At 37.7% G+C, this 26,241-nt stretch overlaps 2 protein-coding genes across 3 annotated transcripts in view; both read right to left on the reverse strand.

Annotated features, from left to right (window-relative positions):
• Window positions 1-4,532: 4,532 nt before the first annotated feature.
• Window positions 4,533-15,670, reverse strand: LOC117502129 (secretagogin-like). The gene is made up of 11 exons (XM_034161137.1): window positions 15,431-15,670; window positions 14,566-14,636; window positions 13,164-13,250; window positions 11,266-11,355; window positions 10,300-10,356; window positions 9,722-9,799; window positions 9,591-9,646; window positions 9,164-9,209; window positions 8,993-9,052; window positions 6,731-6,799; window positions 4,533-5,002 (listed from the first exon to the last, which is right to left on the reverse strand). Exons 1-11 carry the CDS (start codon window positions 15,498-15,500, stop codon window positions 4,877-4,879), a joined length of 810 nt encoding a protein of 269 aa, XP_034017028.1. The 5' UTR covers window positions 15,501-15,670; the 3' UTR covers window positions 4,533-4,876.
• A 5,718-nt stretch (window positions 15,671-21,388) lies between these two features.
• Window positions 21,389-26,241, reverse strand: part of LOC117501875 (F-actin-uncapping protein LRRC16A) — an 83,975-nt gene continuing 79,122 nt past the window's right edge. For both annotated transcript variants that reach the window (XM_034160840.1, XM_034160841.1), the window contains exons 37-38: window positions 25,772-25,921; window positions 21,389-21,826 (exon numbers count right to left, since the gene is read on the reverse strand). In XM_034160840.1, the coding sequence (XP_034016731.1) occupies window positions 21,690-21,826; window positions 25,772-25,921 (287 nt within the window). In that variant the 3' untranslated portion in view covers window positions 21,389-21,689. The remainder of the gene's footprint in view (window positions 21,827-25,771; window positions 25,922-26,241) is intronic.

Genomic DNA, 26,241 nt, shown 5'->3' on the forward strand with positions numbered 1-26,241 from the left:
CCCTTTGGCATCTCCCTTCTTTCACTTAGGCTCACCACAGAAGGTTTGCATGTTGATTCAGCACATTTTAAGCAGGCTGCCCTTGACAACCCCACATTACATGCAGAATGTGTAGGGGTGGGTTTGAAATGGGAACCAAGCATACGTAAATCACTATCACATCACTCAATATTTGCATAAACAAACTTTTGGCTCCACCTAAATGACAGCATAACTATAGACTCTGCAAAACACACATTGATTCAAAATTAATGTCATCACTTTGCTCTGCTGTTTGTAGTTAGTGTGACTGTAGGGATGCAGGACACTGAGAAAATTTGGTCCTTTCAGACTATTTATAAACAAGGCTGCCAACAAGGGGGGGGGGGGGGGGGGGCTCCTACTGCCATGTAGGACAGATTCTAACAAAGTCAGTTTCTTGCAGATGACTACAGACACATGAACTAGTTACCACAACATTCAGTTTCTGCCTTAAAAAAACAAACAAAAAAAACCCCACACACACTAAAGTTGTACATATCTTTAAAACACTTGCTCCAAACTTGCAAAATTCCCATTAACAGGTGCTCACAATAGCTAGATATTTATCCTCAGACCATTCAAAACAACAAAGTATTTTAGGCTACCTGTATCTGCCAGTCACATTGCATGTTTTCATTTAAACCTTTGCAAACAAAGACACTCCAACTTATAAAGTTTCTACCAAAAAAAAAAACCTACCGCTCACAAACACCAACAGAACCCATCATCAGAAAGCTGAAGCCAAACAGCAGCTATGACCCCCAGTGCTACCAGCAGGCAAACACCATAACTACTGATCCAGCTTCAAGCCACCCTCACAAATCTATAATCCTTTTAAAGTCCACCTGGGCCTGGAGCTGATGATGTTACGGGAATCAGGTGCTGCAGCTAACAGCTGATTCAAGGTCGCCACGCCCCAGAAGATCTTTCTGTCTCAGTAACTGTGCTCTCTGTCTAGTACTGATTCAGATTTAAAAGATGAAAATAAGAATGATGGTTGTTGATAAAGAATCAAACAGATTACATTTAAGCATTTTTACAGTTGATACCAAAAATAAAGTGTTGGCCAAGTTTGATTGTGGTGCTCACATTTATAAAGAAGGCCACTCATTAAAGTTCATTATTCCACCAGGTATTAAATGCTAATAATTGAATTGCATTTTCTGGGCTCCAATTCTGCAGAATCATTGTGAAAGTAAATTGCTTCTCTTTCAGGTTATTATTTCAGTCATGTTTTGTGCAGACTAATTTATTAGTAAAAACAAACCCACTTTTGTCATTATTATATTTTATCATTGTAGCTCCACCCTTTTGTCCAACTCCTTCCATAAATGTATATTTTCTACTTCATTTTTTAACAAATTTTACCAATATGAAAATGAGTCAAAGTAACACACTCTATTTTACTTTCTTTTTTTTTTTTTTTGGTTTTAATGTCAGTTTTAATCTTTTGGCTCTTTGCTTTACCTTAAAATGTAACATGAAATATTCTCAGTCAGATTAGTATTCATCAGTTTTCAAATAAATCAATTTAAATAAAACTAATTCATTAGTAATCACATGCATTGTTTAAAAAAAAAAAAACGTGTTCATATTCAAGCCAGCCACTTTATTCAAGTTTTCTTGACATCCTGATCCGAGTATGTAAATAGCATGTGATCTGCAAACAGGGGTACATACACACATATCCAGTAGATTAATTATGAAAAAATTAATTTTAGTTAAATATTTTAAAGAAATATAATCAATTAATGCCTTCTAATATTTATTCCTGAAACCCTAGAAAGTTGAATGGGTTTTTGCTTTTATAATAAAATTTTAATTGAAATCTTTAATACATTTTAACTAAAAATTAAGTAATTTTACAAAACACATTCACAAGCAAAAATAATCCTTTACATGCAAAATCTGTGGTGGCTGAGAAGTACAATTCAAAATTACAAACGGCTGAAACAAACTTACAAAGTCCCGAAAAGAAACTTACAAACAGCCAAAACAAATTTACGAAGTCCAGAAAACAAATTCACAAATTTCCGACACAAATGGCCAGGATGTGCAATACAAATTTACAAATGACAGATTCTGATGGGGCAGCACGATGTCTTAGTGGTTAGCACTGTTGCCTCACAGCATGAAGGTCATGGGTTTGATTCACCCATGTGGCCTTTGTGGAGTTTGTGTATTTTCCTGTGTTTGTGTTGGTTCTCTCTCCGTTTTGCTCGGGTTTCCTCCAACATCTAAAGACACGCAGGTCAGGTGGATTGGAAACTTTAAATTGTCCGTAGGTGTGATTGCGGGTGTGAATGTGTCTGTCTATGTGTGGCCCTGCGACAGACTGGCATCCTGTCTAGCGTGTACCCCACCTCGCGCTCTATGACCCAAAGCGGTTGAAGATGAGTGAGTGAGATTGTGATGGAAGGGGAATGTACCAAATGACAGACATTCCCCTTCTGTCACATTTGGCTTTTGGTACATTCCCCTTCCGTCACAATCTGTCATTTGCCTCGCACTCTATGACTGCTGAGATACGCTCCAGCCCCCTGTGACCCTTAATTGGACTAAGCGGCTGAAGATGGGTGAGTGAGATTCTGATGGAAGGGGAATGTACTAAATGACAGACATTCCCCTTCTGTCACATTTGGCATTTGGTACATTCCCCTTCCATCAGAATCTGTCATTTGTAAATTTGTTTCAGCTGTTTGCAAATTGTATTGCACTTTCCCGGCCATTTGTGTCGGGACTTTGTAAATTTGTTTTCGCCCGTTAATAAATTTGTATTGCACTTTCCGGACATTTCTGTCGGGACTTTGTAAATTTGTTTCGGCCAGTTGTACATTTGTTTTCAGGACTTTGTAAATTTGTTTTGCACTTCCCACCCATTTGTGTCAGGACTTTGTAAATTTATATTGCACTTCCCAGGCATTTGTGTCGGGACTTTGTAAATTTGTTTCGGCTGTTTGTAATTTGTATTGCACTTCCCGGCCATTTGTGTCGGACTCTGTCAATTGTTTCGGCTGTTTGTAATTTGTATTGCACTTCCGGCCATTTGCGTCGGGACTCTGTCAATTGTTTCGGCTATTTGAAATTTGTATTGCACTTCCCGGCCATTGCGTCAGGACTCTGTCAATTGTTTCGGCTGTTTGTAAATTTGTATTGCACTTCCCGGCATTTGCGTCAGGACCTCGTCAATTTGTTTCGGCTGTTTGTAATTTGTATTGCACTTCCCGGCCATTTGCGTCAGGACTCTGTCAATTTGTTTCGGCTGTTTGTAAATTTGTTTTGCACTTCCCGGCCATTTGCGTCAGGACTTTGTCAATTTGTTTCGGCTGTTTGTAAATTTGTATTGCACTTCCCGGCCATTTGCGAAGGTCTTTGGAAATTTGTTTCGGCTGTTTGTAAATTTGTATTGCACTTCCCCGGTCATTTGTGTTGGGACTTTGTCAATTTGTTTCGGCTGTTTGTAAATTTGTATTGCACTTCCCGGCCATTTGCGTCGGGACTCTGTCAATTTGTTTCGGCTGTTTGTAAATTTGTATTGCACTTCCCGGCCATTTGCGTCGGGACTCTGTCAATTTGTTTCGGCTGTTTGTAAATTTGTATTGCACTTCCCGGCCATTTGCGTCAGGACTCTGTCAATTTGTTTCGGCTGTTTGTAAATTTGTATTGCACTTCCCGGCCATTTGCGTCGGGACTTTGTCAATTTGTTTCGGCTGTTTGTAAATTTGTATGCACTTCCCGGCCATTTGCGTCGGGACTTTGTCAATTTGTTTCGGCTGTTTGTAAATTTGTATTGCACTTCCCGGCCATTTGCGAAGGTCTTTGGAAATTTGTTTCGGCTGTTTGTAAATTTGTATTGCACTTCCCGGTCATTTGTGTTGGGACTTTGTCAATTTGTTTCGGCTGTTTGTAAATTTGTATTGCACTTCCCGGCCATTTGCGAGGGACTTTGTCAATTTGTTTCGGCTGTTTGTAAATTTGTATTGCACTTCCCGGCCATTTGCGAAGGTCTTTGTAATATTGTTTCGGCCGTTTTGTAAATTTGTATTGCACTTCCCAGCCATTTGCAAAAGGACTTTGTGAATTTGTTTCGGCCATTTGTAATTTTTGGATTGCACTTCTCAGCCACTGTAAAAATAGCTTTTCCAAAACCTAAGAATGCTGCAACCAACTTTGAAATGTGAACATCCTCTCCTGCCCACACAAACCTTTAATCAGAACTTCAGCTGACACAAGACTAAGACATAAGGTACAAAAGAATATTACAAAATTGTAAATCAAAGAGGTGTTTTAGCTTATTTTTAATGACCTCTCACAGTCCACCTGCAGTGCCATGGTCCACATTTTGGGAATCACTGCTAGAGTTAAAAAAAAAAAAGATTTTGAAGAAAAATACAACTTGCACCAAAAACTGCACACTGTTTATTACCGTTTATGATTTGAACAAATACACAGTTTGCATCACATTAGAAAGAAGCAATAGATCAAGTGGTCAATAAAAACAGCTAAAATCATCCACGTACTGTTTACACCCAATAACGAACGGCGCCACTTTAACACTGCATTAAAAGATGTATTTCAATGTGATGCTTGTTCAGAGAGCTCAACCGGACTTTAAAAGCCAAAAATCCATGATTTACTGCACTGAAGTGAACTTCCATAAATGCAGAAACAGACTGAGGTGGTTATCATGAGGTTCAGAGTGAAAACAAACAGCTCAAATAAATTACATAAATACATAAATCACAAAATAAAGATTCAGAGAAAAACATTTCAGTAAAAAGTAGGAAGTGAGAGCAGAATGGAAAAGAGAATAAAGGGAAGGTAGATGGTGATGGCGTTAACGTGCCAAGCATCGTTAGCCAACTTTTGAGGCGAGGCAAAGCGCCAGCTCGTTCTTCTGGATTTTTCCGTCTCCGTTGATGTCGCAGTGACCCAGCAAGGACTTTCCGAAACTGTCCAGGTCTGTTCCGCTGATGCTGGGCTGGGAACACAGAGGTCAGAGGTCAATGTCGGACCAGATGAACATATTTGCAACACAAACTTTATCTGTAATTGCTAATAAGCGCTGAAAACAAAATGGAAGTTCAGTGACCCTTTAGCAGATCTGATGTTGTCTAACATCTAAAGTTTGAAATGCAGTGATATTTTTGTTTTCTTTAAAGTAAAATTGCTGATATGAGTTGATGAATGAGTATCAGCACAACACATTTTATTATATGGCTGCGACACTACGTGCGCTCCGATTGGCTGATTTCCGGACTGATATGGGAAAATATCAGACCAGTTACCATGACAATCGGTCCGGAATGTGTATCACATTCGTTACAAACCAGAAAGCTAAAAACACGATTAGAAAAACCAAATCGGACATGAACATACTCCATAAATATTGAAACATCAGAAAAAACACACAGATTGAAAGCTTACCAGCTAACGACTGGACCATCTGTAGCAAGTTCTTCATGGAGGTGGAAGCAAACAGATATGACTACGAGCCCAATAACCATATAATAAAGGAATTGTGAAACTCGCTTGCTCGATTAACAATCCTTTAATATCGCCTCAAAAGTTTCCATCCTAGTTGCCAACCTAGCAAAATGCTAATTATCTTGGTGAGCTATTGTAGTACCTCAGCTAGGCTAGCTAGTTTACTGGTTAGTTTTGTTAGACAGAATTAAATTTTGAAACTGACTGCAAATTACTTCAAACTAGTTTTGGAGACGTTTATACTCCGGCAGAAGAGGATTTTATAATATCTGATTTTGGCTAACATTGATGCTAGCTAAAATGACGGCTTACTGCATGTTGCTACCGTAGACATTATATACGTAGACGCCTTATGAAAAGAAAAGAAAGAATGTTCCAGATCATTCCAGGGTGTTAATCTACCTTGTTAGGCTTGCAACTGGAGCTGGGGAGCTAAAACACTTGAAAAAGAACTGTTTTGTACAGCTTCCTGCGTGTGCTAGCACTGTAACTCCAGTGGAGTTAATTTTGCGATGTGGTGCAGCCTTACTTTGTGAAATACAGACACCACAAATGACAGAGCATGAATGATGGATCTCATTTTGTCGTGCTTATTAACGTCTTTGTGTGCCCCAACGAGCACTGTCTTCTTCTGCAGAGGCATAGGCAAAGGACTTGAGAATTAGCAACACCTAACAGCACCTACGGCTTATCCCGTGAAACAAAAGTGCATGGAAATGCGCACAAATACAGTCATCCTTTTGCCGTATTAGTGAAAATTTGCTGAATAGTTGCGTTACTAGTTGGATGGAAACACAGCTAATGAGAGAGAGTACCAGTTCCTGCTGTAATAACATTACATGTAAGTACCATTTGTAAAGATGTCATAATATTACAAATGGTAAAATAACCAAAATTATTGTTCAATCTTACTTGTGAAAGGTAATCCCACGCGATCTGGATGCTGTACTGTGCCGATTATTGCAACTGTAAGCAGCACAAAATATTGGCATATTTGCTCACTCTCCATCGACTCTGGTTGACTCTGGTGCTAGGCTATTGTGAAGAGACCCATCAATACGGCGGCGACACCGGATTACATTGCAGCAAGCCATGAAGCATTTACGTATATAATGTTTATGGTTGCTACTGTCATGTTATCCAGGCAGCATGTGATTGGTTGTCACAACAAACAAGTGCGACAAAGTTCAGGTGTTTGAAACAGGTGTGATGTCATTTTCACCTTCACCAGCTCCATCATGTCTTTGACAAATCCGTCCACCTCAGGACCCTCCAGTGCACCCGTCTTACTCTAAAAACAAAAAGAACAGAAAAGTATCAAAATATTTAACTATGCTGTACTTTAATCTTCCTGTGAAATCCCTTTTTCAATCACATATTGAAGGTTAAAAATTCAATATAGTACATCAAGTACTACTATTCCTGCTACTAGGAGTACCAAGTTAAAATTGCTTTACACAGGGAAATATATGGACACTCAGAGTGCATACCTCCATGAAGGTCATAAAATGCCCGTGCAATATATGTAATATTAATTAATTAATAAATAAATCAATCAGACTTTCTTGGCTCCAACCACAAGTATAAATGACCCCAAAATGTGCAGGCAGGGCTTCTAGACTCATTTTGTGATGATTGTTTCATTAATATAATGGTCTCACAGAATATTAAAAATGTATTTTTATTTCTCCAGGTTATGTGGAGCTACACAAAATTAAACACTACTGATTTCAGGGGACACCCAATACTTTCAACAAATTCTGTGCAAACTGGTTCCACTAAAGCCCCACACTCTCTCTAAAAAAAAAAAAAAAAAAATAAATATATATATATATATATATATATATATATATATATATATATATATATATATATATATATATATATATATACAGTGAGGAAAATAAGTATTTGAACACTCTGTGATTTTGCAAGTTCTCCCACTTAGAAATTACAGAGGGGTCTGAAATTTTCATCTTAGGTGCATGTCCACTGTGACAGAACATAATCTAAAAAAAAAAAAAATAAAAATCCGGAAATAACAATGTATGATTTTTTAAATAATTTATTTGTATGTTACTGCTGCAAATAAGTATTTGAACACCTGTGAAAATCAATGTTAATATTTGGTACAGTAGCCTTTGTTTGCAATTACAGAGGTCAAATGTTTTCTGTAGTTTTTCACCAGGTTTTCACACACTGCAGCAGGGATTTTGGTCCACTCCTTCATACAGATCTTCTCCAGATCTTTCAGGTTTGGAGTTTCATCTCCCTCCAAAGATTTTCTATTGAGTTCAGGTCTGGAGACTGGCCAGGCCACTCCAGGACCTTGAAATGCTTCTTACGGAGCCCCTCCTTAGTTGCCCTGGCTGTGTGTTTGGGGTCATTGTCATGCTGGAAGACCCAGCCATGACCCATCTTCAATGCTCTTACTGAGGGAAGGAGGTTGTTTGCCAAAATCTCACAATACATGACCCCATCCATCCTCCCTTCAATACGGTGCAGTCGTCCTGTCCCCTTTGCAGAAGAGCACCCCCAGAGTATGATGTTTCCACCCCCATGCTTCACGGTTGGGATGGTTTTCTTGGGGTTGTTCTCATCCTCTAAACATGGTAAGTGGAGTTGATTCCAAAAAAAGCTCTATTCTGGTCTCATCTGACCACATGACCTTCTCCATGCCTCCTCTGGATCATCCAGATGGTCACTGGTGAACTTCAAATGGGCCTGGACATGTGCTGGCTTGAGCAGGGGGACCTTGCTGCCCTGCAGGATTTTAAACCATGACAGCATCATGTGTTACTAATGTAATCTTTGTGACTGTGGGCCCAGCTCTCTTCAGGTCACTGACCAGGTCCTCCTGTGTAGTTCTGAGCTTTCTCAGAATCATCCTTACCCCATAAAGTGAGATCTTGCATGGAATCCCAGACCGAGGGAGATTGACAGTCATCTTGTGTTTCTTCCACTTTCTAATAAATAACCATAACAGTTGTTGTCTTCTACCAAGCCGTTGTCCTGTAGTCCATCCCAACCTTGTGCAGGTCTACAGTTTTGTACCTGGTGTACTTAGACAGCTCTTTGGTCTTGGCTATGGTGGACAGGTTGGAGTGTGATTGACTGAATGTGTGAACAGGTGTCTTTTATACAGGTAACAAGTTCAAACAGGTGCAATTAATACAGGTAAAGAGTGCAGAATAAGAGGGCTTCTTAAAGAAAAATTAACAGGTCTGTGTGAGCCAGAATTCTTGCTGGTTGGTAGGGGGTCAAATACTTATTTGCAGCAGTAACATACAAATAAATTATTTAAAAAAAAAATCATACATTGTGATTTCCGGATTTTTTTTTTTTTTTAGATTATGTCTCTCACAGTGGACATGCACCTAAGATGAAAATTTCAGACCCCTCCATGATTTCTAAGTGGGAGAACGTGCAAAACCACAGGGTGTTCAAATACTTATTTTCCTCATTATATATATATATATCATACCACATCATAATGAGCAAATATCTTTTCGAAGTCTCTCCTTCTGTCCTCTTGACTGCACGCCTGAAAACAAACAGAACAGTGAGCTGTTAGCATTTAGTATCCACTCACAAAATCAACAATTTTCTAAATATATGATGGGGAAAAAAATAACCCATCTGAAACTCCACTTACATCCATCTTAAACTTCAGTAAGAAATTCTCTTTCATAGCCAGGATTCTGAGAAAAATAAAAAGTTTCAGCATTTTCGTCGCTAAAAATAAATAAATAAATAAATAAATAAAATCAACAAGTAAAACAGTTTGTTTTTGATTCTGCATAAATTTAAGAATTATTCAAATGGAATATCTGCTGGAATGTTAAGCAAACAGAAAAGAGGAAGGTTTTTGAGCCATAAAGCTTCTTCAAGGAGATAAATGATACATTTCCTGTTTGTATCAAACTGAATTTAACTCCTCTGATTTTATGTCACTTTGGGAATTCTGGAGACAAAATATCAATAAATTCCCTGCCTGAGCTTGTACTTTATTATTATTAACATCATCTCAGATTAAAAGGTCTGATTTTATGACGCTCCTGGTTACAACAGATGAGCCGTACCTGGCCAAATCGTTTAGATCCAATCTGCCATCTCTGTTTTTGTCAAACATCTTCATCTGCAGGTAATCAGAGTCCCGTTAACATTCAATAACATGCTTTAAACCACGCTTACTCCTCCCCCCACCTGTTACCATGGTGTATGTGTACTCGTCCAGTTTTTCTGGAGTGATGGACTTCTTGTGCTGTAGGAACAAATCCTGAAGGAAGCCCTGAAGGGACAAACATGACTCGAATGTGAGAAACAAAGTGACTAGGCGACACACTGACACATTATCAGAACATAGTTCTACTACTAATTATTATTCATTATTATTATTATTGTACTGGATTTTGCCATCATTAAATGAAGTTCATTTTGTAATGATAACAAATGATCTTATTTTAAAGAAAAAAAAAAATGTTTTCCTGCAACAATTTAGCTTGACATCTCAAGAAATTGGCTTTTTGGTTTTTTTGCAGTAAGATAAATTAACTTATTGTAAAAAAAAAAGAGCTCTCTTATCTCAATAATGAACTCGTTATCATTAAAAAAAAAATGCATTAAACAGTAATGACCATCATGGCAGCTCTCAGCTTCCATATGACTTAAAAACAGTGGACGATGATTTTTATTTCATTTTATTTTTTCAAACTGCAGATCATTAATGTTCAGATGAAACTCTGTTTTTACTGTCAGGTAAAAATCTTTCATTTTCATATTACGCATAACCTTGAGCTCGACGGCGGAGATGTAGCCGCTGCTGTCCGTGTCATATTTTCTCCAAATCTGCACAGACAAATCAGTGAAGAGACAAATAAATATCCTGTACAGCTGCAATGGTCACTGTATTTTATTTTTTTTATACTTTTGTACAGTAGTTTGCTAGATATTAAAATCTCAGGCCTGTGTCGCACTACAGATTTCAAAATGGAGGAAATTTGGCGACATTTAAAAAAAACGCAGCCAAAATTTGTCATCGCAGTTCTTAGCTACGACTTCATATCAAATTACATAACTGATTCTTACATAACTGATTTTTGCAGATTAAAAATATGATTCCTATTATACAATTCTTTAGCACATCTGCAAAATGCTACTTCTTCAACAGTCCCCCCCACCAGTTTTTGTTTTACAAAAGGCTAAAATGTCTTTGTTGAAAATCAAAAATGTCTTCTGTTGAAGACGGCAACATGACGGGTCCTGATTACCGCGTATTGCACCCGCTTGTCCACTTTCAAACTTTACTCAAAATTACCCATTACCAATTACCAATCTCCATGAATTAAACTAGATTATTCAATTTTTTTGGATCACGATTTATCACAATACCAGAAAATTTTTACAAAGTTTTCCTGTTAACTATCCCAATTGCTTACAGCATTCTACAATGCTACTTTTCCCAACGATTACACCTGATTTGCGGGTATCCCTTTCATTTTTATCTATTTAACAAAATTGCAGACAATCAAGTATCAAAAACATTAATTGGAGACAGGCTCAAGTTAGAGATGAACCACAGGCAGCATCACGACACCGTAAATAAAATAAATTAAAATCTGAGGCTGATAAGCAAACTGACGAACATGATTTCAGGGAACCTTGATGTTTGACATGAGGGTTTTCTGTGACGATAATCCACATTCTTTGGGTTTTTACCACCATCCCCCCTCCATCTTGTTGACCTCTGACTCTCACCCTCATGAACTCCACACTGTTGTCCAGCGGTGTCTCTCTGCGGAACAGAAGCAGGAAGTTCTCGTCATCAGGAAGCATCATGGCGGCAAGCTGGAAATAGAAGCATTTCATCAAATTAGTTTAAACGGTCACTGATCAAAGATCCACGTCAAAGTTTAATTTCCTGGCCTCGCACTGAAACATGTGAGTCGCGCTGGAATCACAGTTTCTCTTACGTGGTCAAAGTGTCACTGCACAGCAGCCAATCACACGCCACTGCCAGTTTGTTAACCTGCATTCACGCTCATTTTTTTTCCAATGGTGATAGTGACCCAACGACAGCTAGGACAGTCTCGCTCCGTTACGACTTTATGTTGTGTTACAGTTTTAAGGAGTACAAACTTTCTATATGGTCCCCAAAAAATAGGGATAAGTCACTTTAATAATGAATGTGGACACAACTATTCAAAAGCACCCAACACTGAGAATGAATCAGTAAGAGTGTGCGATCTACCACGAGGATGACTTTTTCTTCTGCAGAAAAAGAAAAACACAGAAGGAATGCAAATGATTGGTTGAGTTAATAGGATTAATAAATGGAATAGTTTGAACCGTGCTGAATATTTGATGTCCACAGTAAAGGTCAAACAACATCGACATTTATTGGATTTTGTGACATATGTTACCCCGTAACGTGATAACTAAGCATGACACTAGAGCCCGACTGATATATCGGCCGGCCGATATTATTGGCCAATATAAGCCCGTTTCAAAGTACTCACTATCGGCTGAAATTTTGCCGATAGAACGCAGATAATTTCTCATAAACAGAACAGTTACTGAAATAATGTTTGTGTCGGCAATGTAAAATGTCCTTGCACCGTTTGTCCAGTAGATGGAGCTCTGACTCCATTCAACTGAGAGCTGCTTACACCCGTTTAAATGTGTTCATCACCGTGTAGTTCGCCGTCACACTGCACTGATCGGCTGACAAAAGCATACAAGTAAGTTTATAAGGATGTTGTTTGTAATAACTTTGCGATTACATTCACCCCACATTTCTCCTGTTTCAGTTCAACTCAGTTTGATTAACTCAGTTTATGTAGTAATGTGTCAAATGTCAAAAATTTTCAGGAGTGATATCTTACTAGTTGGCCTGTTAGAATAGCCCCCTAACTGCTCCAATTGCATTTTTGCATTTTTTGAACTTGAAGTTTAGTTGTTTGTTAAGTTAATCAATATGAGGACAAAACTTCAGCTTTTAGCTCATACCTTTTTTGTTAAGGGTCCAAAAAAGAACATTTTATTCATTTAAAAAAATAAATAATAATATCGGCCAATTTATCAGCTATTGGCAAATCAGCTGATTTATCGATTATCTGCATTTTTTTCATCCAAATATCGTTATCGGCATCGGCCTCAAAAAAAATCCATATCGGTTGGGCTCTACATGACACATGGTGCAAAATATTCCTTTTCAAAACCCTATTAACTCAACCAATAAATTGCATCATTTTTTACCAAAATTGGAGCAACTTTAACTTTTGACCCCTGTACAAACTGAAACTGACCTTTGTTACCATTTTTGCACTTTTTACCCCATAACTCCTTCATAGGTAGTCCAAACTATATCATTTTGGAATCTTTATGACCAGAGAAATAATATGGTATAATTTTCAAATGACTGCAGCATTTTAAATTTGCACTTTTTCACTGAACCGTCCTGGCCGCCTATTGAAAAGTCAAGTGGCCAGTTGGCTTTTTCAAAAGAGTAATGTCTATGGTGTATTTATGCTGAGTTTGGCACTTATATCACTGTTTCAAGGATTGTTTCAGTTATTTGCTGCACTATCAGACTATATACACTCCAGGTGTTCTGAGTCAACAGTTTGACGCCACGCCACCACCCCTCCTAGTACCTCTTGGATCTGCAGACGTTGGTCCGCGGAGGCGCCACAGAACTTTCTTCTCAGTCGTCTGATGTTCTCCTCTGTGATCTTCTCTTTCTGGAGAAAAAAGCAGAGAAAAAAACCCACACACATGCATACAAAACTGACTCCAAAAATCATTCCATCACATTTCGTCACTCAGGAACAAACAGCACAGGTTCTCTAAGTGTCTAATTTAAAACAGATTATTAAAGCTCTAGTGCTGTAGAGCCAGTTGACCATTTATTTGTTCTAAATCATAAATCAGTCAGAAAACAAAAAAATAAATTCATAAAAATGCACATCACGTTTTTCCTAAATCAAAGACATTTACAGTCCAAAACCAACAACATAATATTTGCGGTATTTAAACAACAGCAAGAATTCAGCCTTTAATTTTCTCCAAAAATAAATGACGGTGGTTGATTTTTAGCTTCCTGTTTTAATTTTTGAAATGAGTTCTCCTTTTAAAATGTCTGGTGTCGTAGTCAGGCCCATAAGTATTTGGACAGAGTTTTTCTAATTTTGCGTCTGTCCATCAAAACACTGCAGTGGAAACACGTAAGACGTGTTTGTTGTGTCGACTGTTTTAGGCGACACATATTCAGAGCTCATAAGTAATTGGACAAACTAGATGTTAGTATTATTGTTAACATACTAAAAAGTAAGTCCCTCAGCTGCTCCCTTGTTTTGTTTTGGGTTTTTTTCATTTGGGGTCACCACAGCAGAGCCAAGATGGATCTGCGTGTTGATTTGGCATAAGTTTTATGCCAGATGCCCTTCCTGATGCAGCTCCACATTAAATGGAGAACATTAAAATATATAACATTGACCATGCCAGTAGACTAGTGAGGGAAGCCACTGAGGTGCTCAGGACTCTATAACTCTGTTATAGGTTTCTGTGGCTGTGATTGGAGGAACTGTGCAAAGTGCTTCATGGTAGAACAATAAAGTGGAGAACAAGCTGCTGGTTTCTTTTTGGCTTTCATTGACCTGGAAGCAATTGTGTGACTTTCACTTTGACAGGGATGTCCTAAAATTATTGTAATGCTATGAATCAACCTTCTTCTCTGGACTATAAGTTGTCTGTTCACTCTGATGTTCCTGAACTCACCGGTGTTTTCTTATTATGGATGCTGATTTTACCACGTGACCTTTTTGCTGCATTTGTAATGGGTTTGTTTTCATTTTTCTTCATAGAAGATGAGTTCAACTAAAGAAAATCTTCTCTTCATAAAAGGCTTGATGCCTTCCATTACCAACCACTCAGTCGCTGGACTTCAGCAGCAGCATTCTGTGGTTCACTACTAAAGTGACCTTTAAGTATTTATAGTCCTGTTTGTTCTCTCAGTGGGTGACATTATTTGGATAATATGTTACTGAGCTTCATTACCTTCATGCAGAGTTTTTCCAGCACGTGTCCAAAGAAGACGTTCAGCTGTTCCCCTTCGATGTAACCATTATCTAAAAATCACAGACGTCTCATCACATTTCAAAAACATCTGATCAGAAAAAAAAAAAAAAAAAAAAAATCTGAATGCCAAAGTAATGGTTTTGGGTTTGTAGTCAAAAAAAATATGCACCTGACCTTTGACCTAAAAAATACAAAAACTACACAGCCTATAAATGAGATCACAAGGAAGATAACCCTGTCTATTTCAAGGTTTGTTTGTTTTTTCCATAAAATGCTGCTTTCAGAATATAACCAAATAATAAAAAATAAAAGCATGCATTGTTGTTACGTTCTATTAAAAAAGTGACATTTTAAAGTATGTATTGACAACAAATACAGCATTTTATTTATACAGCCCTATGTAAAGTCATTTCAAGGTGCACGCTTTGAGATCTTACATATTATTACATTTGACATTATGGCTATTTACAACACCAGCAGAGATAATGTGGCTGCTGGCGGCTCCACAGAGTATAAATGCTGCTGTGATCTGATGACCAGAAGAATCAGAATCGCTATAATTCGGCAAGTATCCACAGAATACAAGGACTTTGACTTCGGTTTGAGCTGTACTCTCTCTGTATGGAATGTATAAGTGTAGAATACACTAAACGCTGACTAATTCACTGTAATAAAATGCGCAAATCAAATGTGCAATAAGAGAAAAGAAAAAAGATGTGTGAAATGGACAACATATTGAAGTTAAACTGTACACGACGTAGATGAATTAATGTGTTTTTTGGCAGGTTAAATTGTTCAGTGTGATGCCCTGTGGACAATAAGCAAAACTAAAATCATTTCTTACCAACCACATCCACACACTGCCAGATCTGTAAAAATCCTGCAGCATCCAGACTGTCCAAGGTGCTGTCCATGGTACCAAAAGTGTCCAAGGTTTGAGTTCTGAACAGTGAGAACAGAAAGAAGCTTCGGCACAGAGAGAGAATCAGTCAGTCGCTGAAATAAAGAGAATGAAAATGAGTCAATTCCACCTCCAGGACTGAAAAACATCTGAGTGAGAGAAAAGACGAGTGGCAGCGCTGGTTAAGGAGAGAGAGAGAGAGCGAGAGAGAGAGAGGGGGAGAGGGAACAGGAAAAATGTAGTGAGGAAGAGGGAAGGAGTCGAGGAAATGAGTGGGTGCAAGAAAAAATTGAGACAAAAAAAGAGGAAATGAGAAAAGGGCAGCAAAAAGAACAAGGAAAAAGAGAGAAAATTGAAATAAAAAGAACAAGAGCTGGAGAGAAAGAAACAGAGTCCACGAGTGTTTAAACATTTATTGATACGAATCAAACATTTACAGCCTGCAGGTCACCTGACAAACAATAAAACATTATGTCAAATAATATTTTTGTAACTAATCCCAATAAAATAAAAACCATCACCATACAATATTTTAAATTCATTGAAATAAATCCTATTTTAAACAAAATATAAACCCCCCAGTTTGTGTTTTTAATCATATTTACTGAGTAACATGTTTGTACATATTTACACTACTGCATAGTTAAACTAAATGCAGGGGCACGATTTTTTTTTTAATCTCATAAGGCTGAGAGAAATACAGATGTTTAACAAGAATTTATATATATATTTTTAAATTACTGACCTTTCACACTCCAACAATGAACCACTCACATTTTTTAATAAATTTATTTATAAAAACAAAGCTGTATAAACCCATAATAAACATCTTCTCAGCACAAAGAAATTGAGTTCCAGCAGTGGAAAAAAGAAGACATCAAAATTATAATAATGTGATGAAATGCTTTAATTTTACAAAAACCATTTAAAATTTCATTGGACCTGACATGAAATTTGTGTTAATCTACTCAATAACAATAGAAAATAGATCTAACAAGCACGCTGCAGAGTTTAAATTCTTGTTGAATGTTTTTGAGTTTTTCTAACTTCACTTTAACGGTGTAGCGACATGTTGATATTTTTCCAACCCTGAAAATTGATTTGCATGTGTGCTTTGTGCCTGGGGAGGTGACAGGATGAATGCCGACACCTTAAAAGGTTTTGTTCACATGATGGAGCTTAAAGTGAAATTTTGACATTTTGATTGAGTCATTTTGTAAAAAACTAAAAACAGTAAAAAAAAAACCAAAAAAAAAAAAAAAAAAAAAAAACAATAACAAAAAACACAGGAACTGAATGATGATGGAAAATGTAAATTATCTCACCAGTCTGTGCATTTCAGTAAATATCAAAATTTTTATCTGATTTTAGAACATCTTTTAAAGAATCTTTTCTGACTTTAAACTTGGTGAAACATTCATGTTCGTATTTTTCTTTTTTTTTAAGATTTTCAGCTGATGTGGACAGAAATCGTGTGCATTACGCAGAGTTGGCAGTGGTTAACAAGTTGTGACTTTTTTGTCACTTTGTTGCATAATTAGCAGAAAACATGTTAATTACTGAGGTTTCAGTTTCAGCACAAACAAATAGAAGCTAAAAAGCATCTGTTTGCTTGTGGTTTTCATGTTGCGAATCAGCTGAGACCTGGTCCACGTCAGATCAGACCCACATATCTGTCTATATGGGACCTGGTTGGTTCTTGGTTCTGTTGCTGCGACACGCTCCGTCAGCAATGATCACGTGCAGCGCTACAGGCAAGAAAGCGCATCAACAGCAGAGAGCACAGACTGAAAAATAACTTGGAGGAAAATATTACAATGAGAAGGACAGGTTTGGATTTGGAGGATGCTATCAGCACATAACGCATAGAACGCACAAGATCAAATGCGCACAAAGCTTGTTAGAGATCTCACACTTTTGTTCCAGTTACAATGTTTTTTTTTCCAAGTGATGGAAAGCAAACCATCACTTATGAAGAAAACCATTTTTCTAAAGGTGACCTGCGGCAGCATTTTTCTTTTTCTCCCTTTGCTGCAATGACGTCCACAATTGGTGACAAATTTGTCACTGATGGAACTTCAGGCAGGTCTGTATTTCTAAAACAAACAAAAAAAGATCTTGACCAGGTCGCACGTTTTTGGGTAAATTAACTTCTTCATACAGTAGTGTTCAGAATAATAATAGTGCTATGTGACTAAAAAGATTAATCCAGGTTCTGAGTATATTTCTTATTGTTACATGGAAAACAAGGTACCAGTAGATTCAGCAGATTCTCACACATCCAACAAGACCAAGCATTCATGATATGCACACTCTTAAGGCTATGAAATTGGGCTATTAGTAAAAAAAAAAAATAGTAGAAAAGGGGGTGTTCACAATAATAGTAGCATCTGCTGTTGACGCTACAAACTCAAAACTATTATGTTCAAACTGCTTTTTTAGCAATCCTGTGAATCACTAAACTAGTATTTAGTTGTATAACCACAGTTGTTCATGATTTCTTCACATCTGCGAGGCATTAATTTTGTTGGTTTGGAACCAAGATTTTGCTCCTTTACTAGTGTGCTTGGGGTCATTGTCTTGTTGAAACACCCATTTCCAGGGCATGACCTCTTCAAGTATTCTGACATATCCCAACTGATCCATGATACCTGGTATGCGATATATAGGCCCAACACCATAGTAGGAGAAACATGCTCATATCATGATGCTTGCACCACCATGCTTCACTGTCTTCACTGTGAACTGTGGCTTGAATTCAGAGTTTGGGGGTCGTCTCACAAACTGTCTGCGGCCCTTGGACCCAAAAAGAACAATTTTACTCTCATCAGTCCACAAAATATTCCTCCATTTCACTTTAGACCAGTTGATGTGTTCTTTGGTAAATTGTAACCTCTTCTGCACGTCTTTTATTTAACAGAGGGACTTTGCGGGGGATTCTTGCAAATAAATTAGCTTCACACAGACATCTTCTAATTGTCACAGCACTTACAGGTAACTCCAGACTGTCTTTGATCATCCTGGAGCTGATCAATGGGTGAGCCTTTGCCATTCTGGTTATTCTTCTATCCATTTTGATGGTTGATTGTTTTCTTCCACGTGTCTGTTTTTTTTGTCCATTTTAAAGCATTGGAGATCATTGTAGATGAACAGCCTATAATTTTTTGCACCTGCGTATAAGTTTTCCCCTCTCCAATCAACTTTTTAATCAAACTACACTGTTCTTCTGAACAATGTCTTGAACGTCCCATTTTCCTCAAGCTTTCAGAGAGAAAAGCATGTTCAACAGGTGCTGGCTTCATCCTTAAATAGGGGACACCTGATTCACACCTGTTTGTTCCACAAAATTGATGAACTCACTGACTGAATGCCACACTACTATTATTGTGAACACCCCCTTTTCTACTTTTTTTTTTTTACTAATAGCCCAATTTCATAGCCTTAAGAGTGTGCATATCATTCATGAATGCTTGGTCTTATGGATTTGTGAGAATCTACCGGTACCTTGTTTCCCATGTAACAATAAGAAATATACTCAAAACCTGGATTAATCTTTTTAGTCACATAGCACTACTATTATTCTGAACACTACTGTATGTGATCACTGCATTTTCTCAACAGCATTTCTTGAAGTTGCTGAGTTCATTAAGAGTCAGAACTGAATGTGGGAACTGATACGTTTTTAAATAGATATCAAAGCCATTACTGATTCTGCTTATGGGTCCAATTCTTTATCAATTCTTGTTCGATAATGAATCTTATGTAGAAAATATGTAAACCTAAGCAGGTTTTCAATGTCAACGCAGCTCTTCAAATGTATAGCTAGATGCAGATTTTTATGCCGTCATGTCAGATGTGACATCACAACAGACATTTTTGAAAAGTAGAAGTGTCAGAACAACATGCCGGTGTTGCAGAGCGAACGGTCTGCTCCTAAAAATCGGTTTTCCTTTTGCATCGCCACTTGAATTTTCAGTTGGCGATCAGGTAGAGGTTAATTGAAGAATTACACAGGAGTCAAAATTAAAAGATGCTCCAAACATATTGAAACCTATGCCACATTATTTGCCTGATCATAAAGATTCCAAAAAGGTATGGTTTGGACTATCTGTAACTACATTCTATGGAGTTATGGGATAAAAACAGCAAGAATGGTAACAAAGGTCAGTGTCGGTTTGTACAGGGGTCAAAAGTTAAAGTTGCTCTAATTCTGGTAAAAAGTTATGCAAATTACTAGTTAACACGGTTTTAAAAAGGAATAGTTTGGACAATATATCATCCTTACTTATCACGTTATGGGGTAACATATGTCACATGTCATAGAATCCAATAGACGTAGACCTTGTTTGACCTTGTTTACTTTGGAGACCAAGCATTCAACACTGTCAAAACTATTCCATTTATTAATCCTATTAGCTCAACCAATAATTTGCATCACTTTTTACCAAAATTGGAGCAACTTTAACTTTTGACCCCTGTACAAAATGAAACTGAGCTTTGTCACCATTCTTGCTGTTTTTATCCCATAACTCCATAGAATTCAGTCACAGATAGTCCAAACTATACCTTTTTGGAATCTTTATGATCAGGAAAATGTGGAATATTTTTCAATATGATTGGAGCATCTTTTAATTTTGACCTCTGTGTAATTCTTCAATTGATCCCTACCTGACAACCGATTGAAAAGTGGCCAATCAGTTTTTTCAAAAGAGTGGTGTCTAAGGAGTATTTCTGCTGAATTTGATGCTTTTATCACCATTTGCATGATTGTTTCAGTTATCTGCTGCACTAAGATATCTGTCGCTGAAATAGATGATGACTGGAGTGCAGTTTGAAGCACAAACGAGGTGTTAATCTGTGAACCGCGTCATCAGGGGGATTTTTAGGGGGACCGTTTGGTCTGCGACACCGGTATTCTGGTAAGAGGAATTGACCATGTCTCAGCCACGATTCGGGTGGACTGAAAAATTTGGACACCGCTCTCATCTGGGAACAGATTTTCAATTCCAGTCAATCATCAAAATCAACATGAACTCAGTTTGATATGTTTTTAGTGGCATGTTATTAAGCACCGTCTGCATTTTACGATGGTGTAATTTGTGCTCTCATGACATTTTAAATAGCGTGTGTTCAACTTTCGATGACTTCCAACCAGGACTAAAGTTCAGGGTGTGTTAATTTCAATGTGTCCGGGCTGGATCAGGAGTGCTGTGGGTCCATTTCAGTTCGGGTCTAAAAGACTCGTTTACTCTGAACCAAACATACAACAATTTAATTTCATTCAACGTTTCACAGTTGTGACTCTCGTGCCATCTAGCGGTCCGTGACTCACACGAGAGGTCGCTTTCAGTGGAGTTACGGTTTAGGGCACAATGTAAACACACCTCATGAAGTATGGACAACAAGACAACATCGGGGCACGACAGAATCCATCTCAACTTGGGAGAATATGTCATCATAATCGCCCGTGAACTCTGTGGATCAACGCCATCCACATCCTTGCTAGTCATCGTTTACATGTGCTGTGAGATGCCAGAACTCTGCTGGTGCCGCAGTGCATTCTGGGAAGTGCAGGGGGACTATGGGAAATGTTAAAGTACCGAATGAAGAAATCTGTTAAACTAATTTCTTCATGCTGCACACTGATTGGCTGAGACAGGTCATGTGACCGGCTGAGATCAGGCTCAGTACTGACCACACCCACTGATTACTGTTCCAGTTTAGACATCCTGTCTTGATTCTCTAGCCAATCAAAGCAGCTGATAAATCAACGCTCAGTCAGTCAGTCCGTGGGGTCGAGACCTTTGTGATGTTCATTTCTCTGTACCCTGAAAATCGTGCACAGAGTATATGTGTGTGTGTGTGTATATATATATATATATATATATATATATATATATATTCAATGTAATGTAAGTTCTGCTCTGTTTAACGTTGAGAGACATTCTTCTCAGCGATCAGACGAGGCGATCTTTTGACAGCTGGAAAGTAACCGCAATTCATTGCTACATCAGGTAAAAACCATCTTTGCATTTCATGGTTTCGCTGAAGGCGGTAACAGTTTTTCAGAGAACTCAAAGCTCATCTGAGGTCAGAAAACTCTGTAGGTCCCATTTATGTGAACACAAACACCTCATCGGGCAATAAAGCTCTTATTTTGAAAAAGTCATCTCTGCTGTTGAGTAGAAACGTGGAATCTCAGTTATTGGTCCTCTGGGAGATCACTGTTGGCAAGTGTTTCCTCTGATTGGTCTTCAGACCCAAGATCAGCCTCTGGAAGCGGAACCTCCGGCTCTGCCTCAGGACAGAGATCAGCGTCCTCAGCAGACGGCGGCATCACTAACGAGAGACGACACAAACACAACATAAGAATTAATAAACAAAACAATAATGGTCCTCAGAGCTAATTAGCAAAACATCCAGTTTCATATCTTATTTTGTAAGTGAAACTGCCTAAAATCACACTCATTTCATTTATTTTTTCAGTGATATAGAGAAAGAAAAGCAGAGGCTTTGATGTGTTTGACTGACAAATGAGCTAAATTATCATTTATCATTATGAAAGAGCTAAATTAAAAATGTATCATTCGGTTTCTGTCATTAAAATCAAGTAAAATATTCAGGATCCAGCTTAACGCAAGAGAGTTTTAAAGAATTTTTTAAATACTTTCTTAAATGACACTCGAAATGAAATCAAGGCCAATATGACAATAACAAAAAAATGAAATGGAAAAAAAAAAACCCACAATACAACTGGCTGAGGGTTCAGGACAAACCTGCCAAAACATTTATTATAACATAAAACATAGTTACAGATTTAAGCCAGGCTAAAAAAAATTTCCCCGAAAAACCAATTTTCAGTCACTGTACATTCCCCCAAAACCAACACACAAGTTACTGTACGTCAAGTTAGTAAAAAGTGTCATTTGTTGGTTCGGCTATCTCGCTTTGTGTGAGTTATGAGACAGTTTCACTGAAATATTTACAAGCCCAATACCAATGACGTTGGGACGTTGTGTGAAATGTAAATAAAAACAGAATACAATGATTTGCAAATCCAATCAACCTATATTCAATTGAATACACCACAAAGACAAGATATTTAATGTTCAAATTGATTAACTTTATTGTTTTTGTGCAAATATTTGCTTATTTTGAAATGGATGCCTGCAACACGTTTCAAAATAAGCTCGGGCAACAAAAGACTGGGAAATTTGATGAATGCTCAAAGAACACCTGTGTGGAACATTCCATAGGTGAACAGGTTAATTGGAAACAGGTGAGTGTCATGACTGGGTATAAAAGGAGCATCCCCAAAAGGCTCAGCCGTTCACAAGCAAAGAAAACCACTGCCAGTTAAAACAGTTCGTTGCTACATCTACAAGTGCAAGTTAAAACTCTACCATGCAAAGCAAAAGCCATACATCAACAACATCCAGAAAACGTTGCCGCCTTCTCTGGGCCCAAGCTCATTTGATTCAAAGTGGAAGTGTCCAGTGGTCTTATGAGTCCACATTTCAAATTGTTTTTGGAAATCATGGACGCCGTGTCCTCTGGACAAAAGAGGAAAAAGACCCTCCAGATTGTTACCAGCACAAAGTCCAAAAGCCAGCATCTGTGATGGTATGGGGGTGTGTTAGTGCCCATGGCATGTACAATTTACACATCTGTCATGGCACCACCAATGCTGAAAGCTATATCCAGGTTTTGTAGCAACACATACCGCCATCTAAGCAACGTCTTTTTCAGGGACATCCCTACTTATTTCAGCAAGACAATGCCAAACCACATTCTGAACGTGTTACAACAGCGTGGCTTCATAGTAAAACAGTGCGGGTACTAGACTGGCCTGCTTGCAGTCCAGACCTCTCACCCACTAAAAATGTGTGGCGCATTATGAAGCGCAAAACACGACAAAGGAGACCTTGGACTGTTGAACAACTGAAGTCATACATCAAGCAAGAATGGGAAAGAATTCCACCTACAAAGCTTCAACAATCAGTTCCCAAACGGTTATTGAGTGTTGTTAGAAGGAAAGGTGATGTAACACAGTGGTAAACATACCACTGTCCCAACTTTTTTCAAACGTGTTGCAGACATCCATTTCAAAATAAGCAAATATTTGCACAAAAACAATAAAGTTTATCAGTTTGAACATTAAATATCTTGTCTTTGTGGTGTATTCAATTGAATATAGGTTGAAGAGGATTTGCAAATCATTGTATTCTGTTTTTATTTACATTTTACACAACATCCCAACTTCACTGGAATTGGGGTTGTAAAAAAAAAAAGAAAAGATAATTGGATTTACTTTGTTTTTAATTGCTTTGTCAGAAGAAAACCCAAATAAAATCATACTTCTAATGTCGTGGCATTTTTATTACTTTTGAAAGAGTGATTAAGACATGTAATACCAATTGAGGCCTTAAGTTTAGAAGAACAAATTCAATGCCTTTTAAGTAGGGATGCGCCGATACCATTTTTTCCCCAGACCTAGTACAAGTACTTACATTTGGGTTCTCGTCGATATCAAGTACCAATACGAATACTTAATGATACCATTACAGTTTTATGATGACTTTGAAAACATGTTTTATTCATCAGTTGTTGCTTACTTTTTGACTCTGCTACCAATATCATTAGCTTTGTTTTTATTTACAAACATTTCACATAAATCATGTAAGTTCACTTTTTGAATACAACAAATTGTGCTTTAACTTTAACCATGTGTTTCTTAACAAACATGACACTGCCAGACATCTCACTTAAATGTAACCTGTGGACTTCAGCACTACAAAATATACAACACCAATAAATGAACTGAAACTGTCCATCACTAACTTTACTTATTTCTATGAGCACCAGTGTTGCCATAGTTACTTTGAAAAAGTAATCCAATTACTGATTACTCCTTGAAAAAGTAACTTAGTTACTTTACTGATTACTCAATTTTAAAATTAACTAAGTTAGATTACTAGTTACTTTCAGCAGCTGCTGACAACACCCCCCTGCCCCGCCAACTCAACATAAAAATGATAACCCATTTTGCTAATATTCACTTTATATGCACCCTTTCTTGACTTCAATAAACATAAATACTTACTATACATACATAATACATAATACATCTTTCTTGACCTCATATTTAAATTTTGACAGCATTGTAACAGTAAAACTTACAATTTGTAATCTATATTGTTTATAAATGTAACTATTAAATTATTTCTAACATTTTTCTAACATTTAAATTGTTTCTCAACATTTTAATTGTTAAAATTATTATTATAGTAGTAGTACAAAAAATTGTCTTCAAAAGTGGACCTTTAATCTTGGGGTGTGGAGGGGGAAGTATGCTCCCCCCTTTCCATCTGGATTCGCCCCTGGTTTGCCGTCTGCGCAGGAAGAACTGAAAAAAGCACCACCAGACTGACAGGTAGGGAATTTTTTTATGTTTTTCAGCATTTTTTTTTTTTTTTTACATCATGTCATCCTCAGAAAGAGACTTTAGGTGCATTTGGGTGGGAAAAACAAGCATTAGCATTTGCTAATGCATGTGGATCAGCTGTTTTTAGCGAGGACCCACACGGAGCAGCACAGAATTTTAAAGAAAAAAAAAAGTGTATAAATGTCTTTGTAAAGCTCACTGCGGCGCTGCCGTCATCTCGCTTTCAGAGACGACAACTGTTTTCAACTCTGAGCTGCACTGCAGATAACAGATGAAAAGCTCGCAGCATCAAATGCTTCCCGGGCGAAGTGTGCAGTTCCGTCAAACCGCGACCTCTGGCTCACACGGCTTTTGCGACCAACCCACAATACAAACACAATGCATTGAGAGGTTGACATCACGCTGCTGTAAAGGCATATCGGGTGTCTAGTATCGGAGCAGTTTTATGATTACAAGTACAAGTAAATACAGGATCGGGCCGATAACCGGTACTGTTATCGGCATCAGTGCATCCCTACTTTTAAGACTGGCGGCAACCCTGATTTTGAAAATATGGCAGCTTTTAATGGACACAAACTACAGCAAACAAATAACTAAATGAAGTTGAGGTTTGAAAGCACCCCAAAAAATAATAAATAAATGAATTAATAAAAATCTACACCTCACAGCTGCGAGTAATGTTTAACAAAAATAAAACAATCAAATGACCACAACAAGAACAAAGTGACACTCTTTAAAGATTTTGCGTGTCAGGGGTTTAAGTAAATGTCTGATGTGCCGTTATTTTAATTTTAGTGTCTGCAGTTTGAAGAGATTTTCAGAGATTTGATTGGTCGAACCATAAGCAGGGAGGGACTTTGTGCGTTCTCGGTTGTCCTCTTTCTTTGCAACTGGGTTGGTGGCTCTTTTCAGAGATGACCACTGCCTGCCGAAACCAGCAACTTCACTGGGCAAGTCAAATACACCACCATCATCCTCTGGAGGCTCAACTACAGGAAGAGGAGGTGACACAGGATAATGCTTTAAACATCAAACTTACAAAGTGTCTGTCTGAACTTTTAGCTCGTTTCTGTGATAAAATATGACGATCATTTTAAGTAAGAAACAACAGCAGATGACAACAAAGTCAGAATATGTACAAATAAACTTCCCGACGTGTTGAGAAGACGTGAAGAAATTATCAGCAGGATCAAATTACAACATTACAAGAGAAAACAAAACAATATAGACATATTTCAAGAAAAACTTACTTATCACCTTTGCACACTAATAAGGAAAAATACATACATACATACAGTGGCGGGTACAG

This window comes from Thalassophryne amazonica, chromosome 20, assembly GCF_902500255.1.
Source record: "Thalassophryne amazonica chromosome 20, fThaAma1.1, whole genome shotgun sequence".
NCBI classification, from domain to species: domain Eukaryota; kingdom Metazoa; phylum Chordata; class Actinopteri; order Batrachoidiformes; family Batrachoididae; genus Thalassophryne; species Thalassophryne amazonica.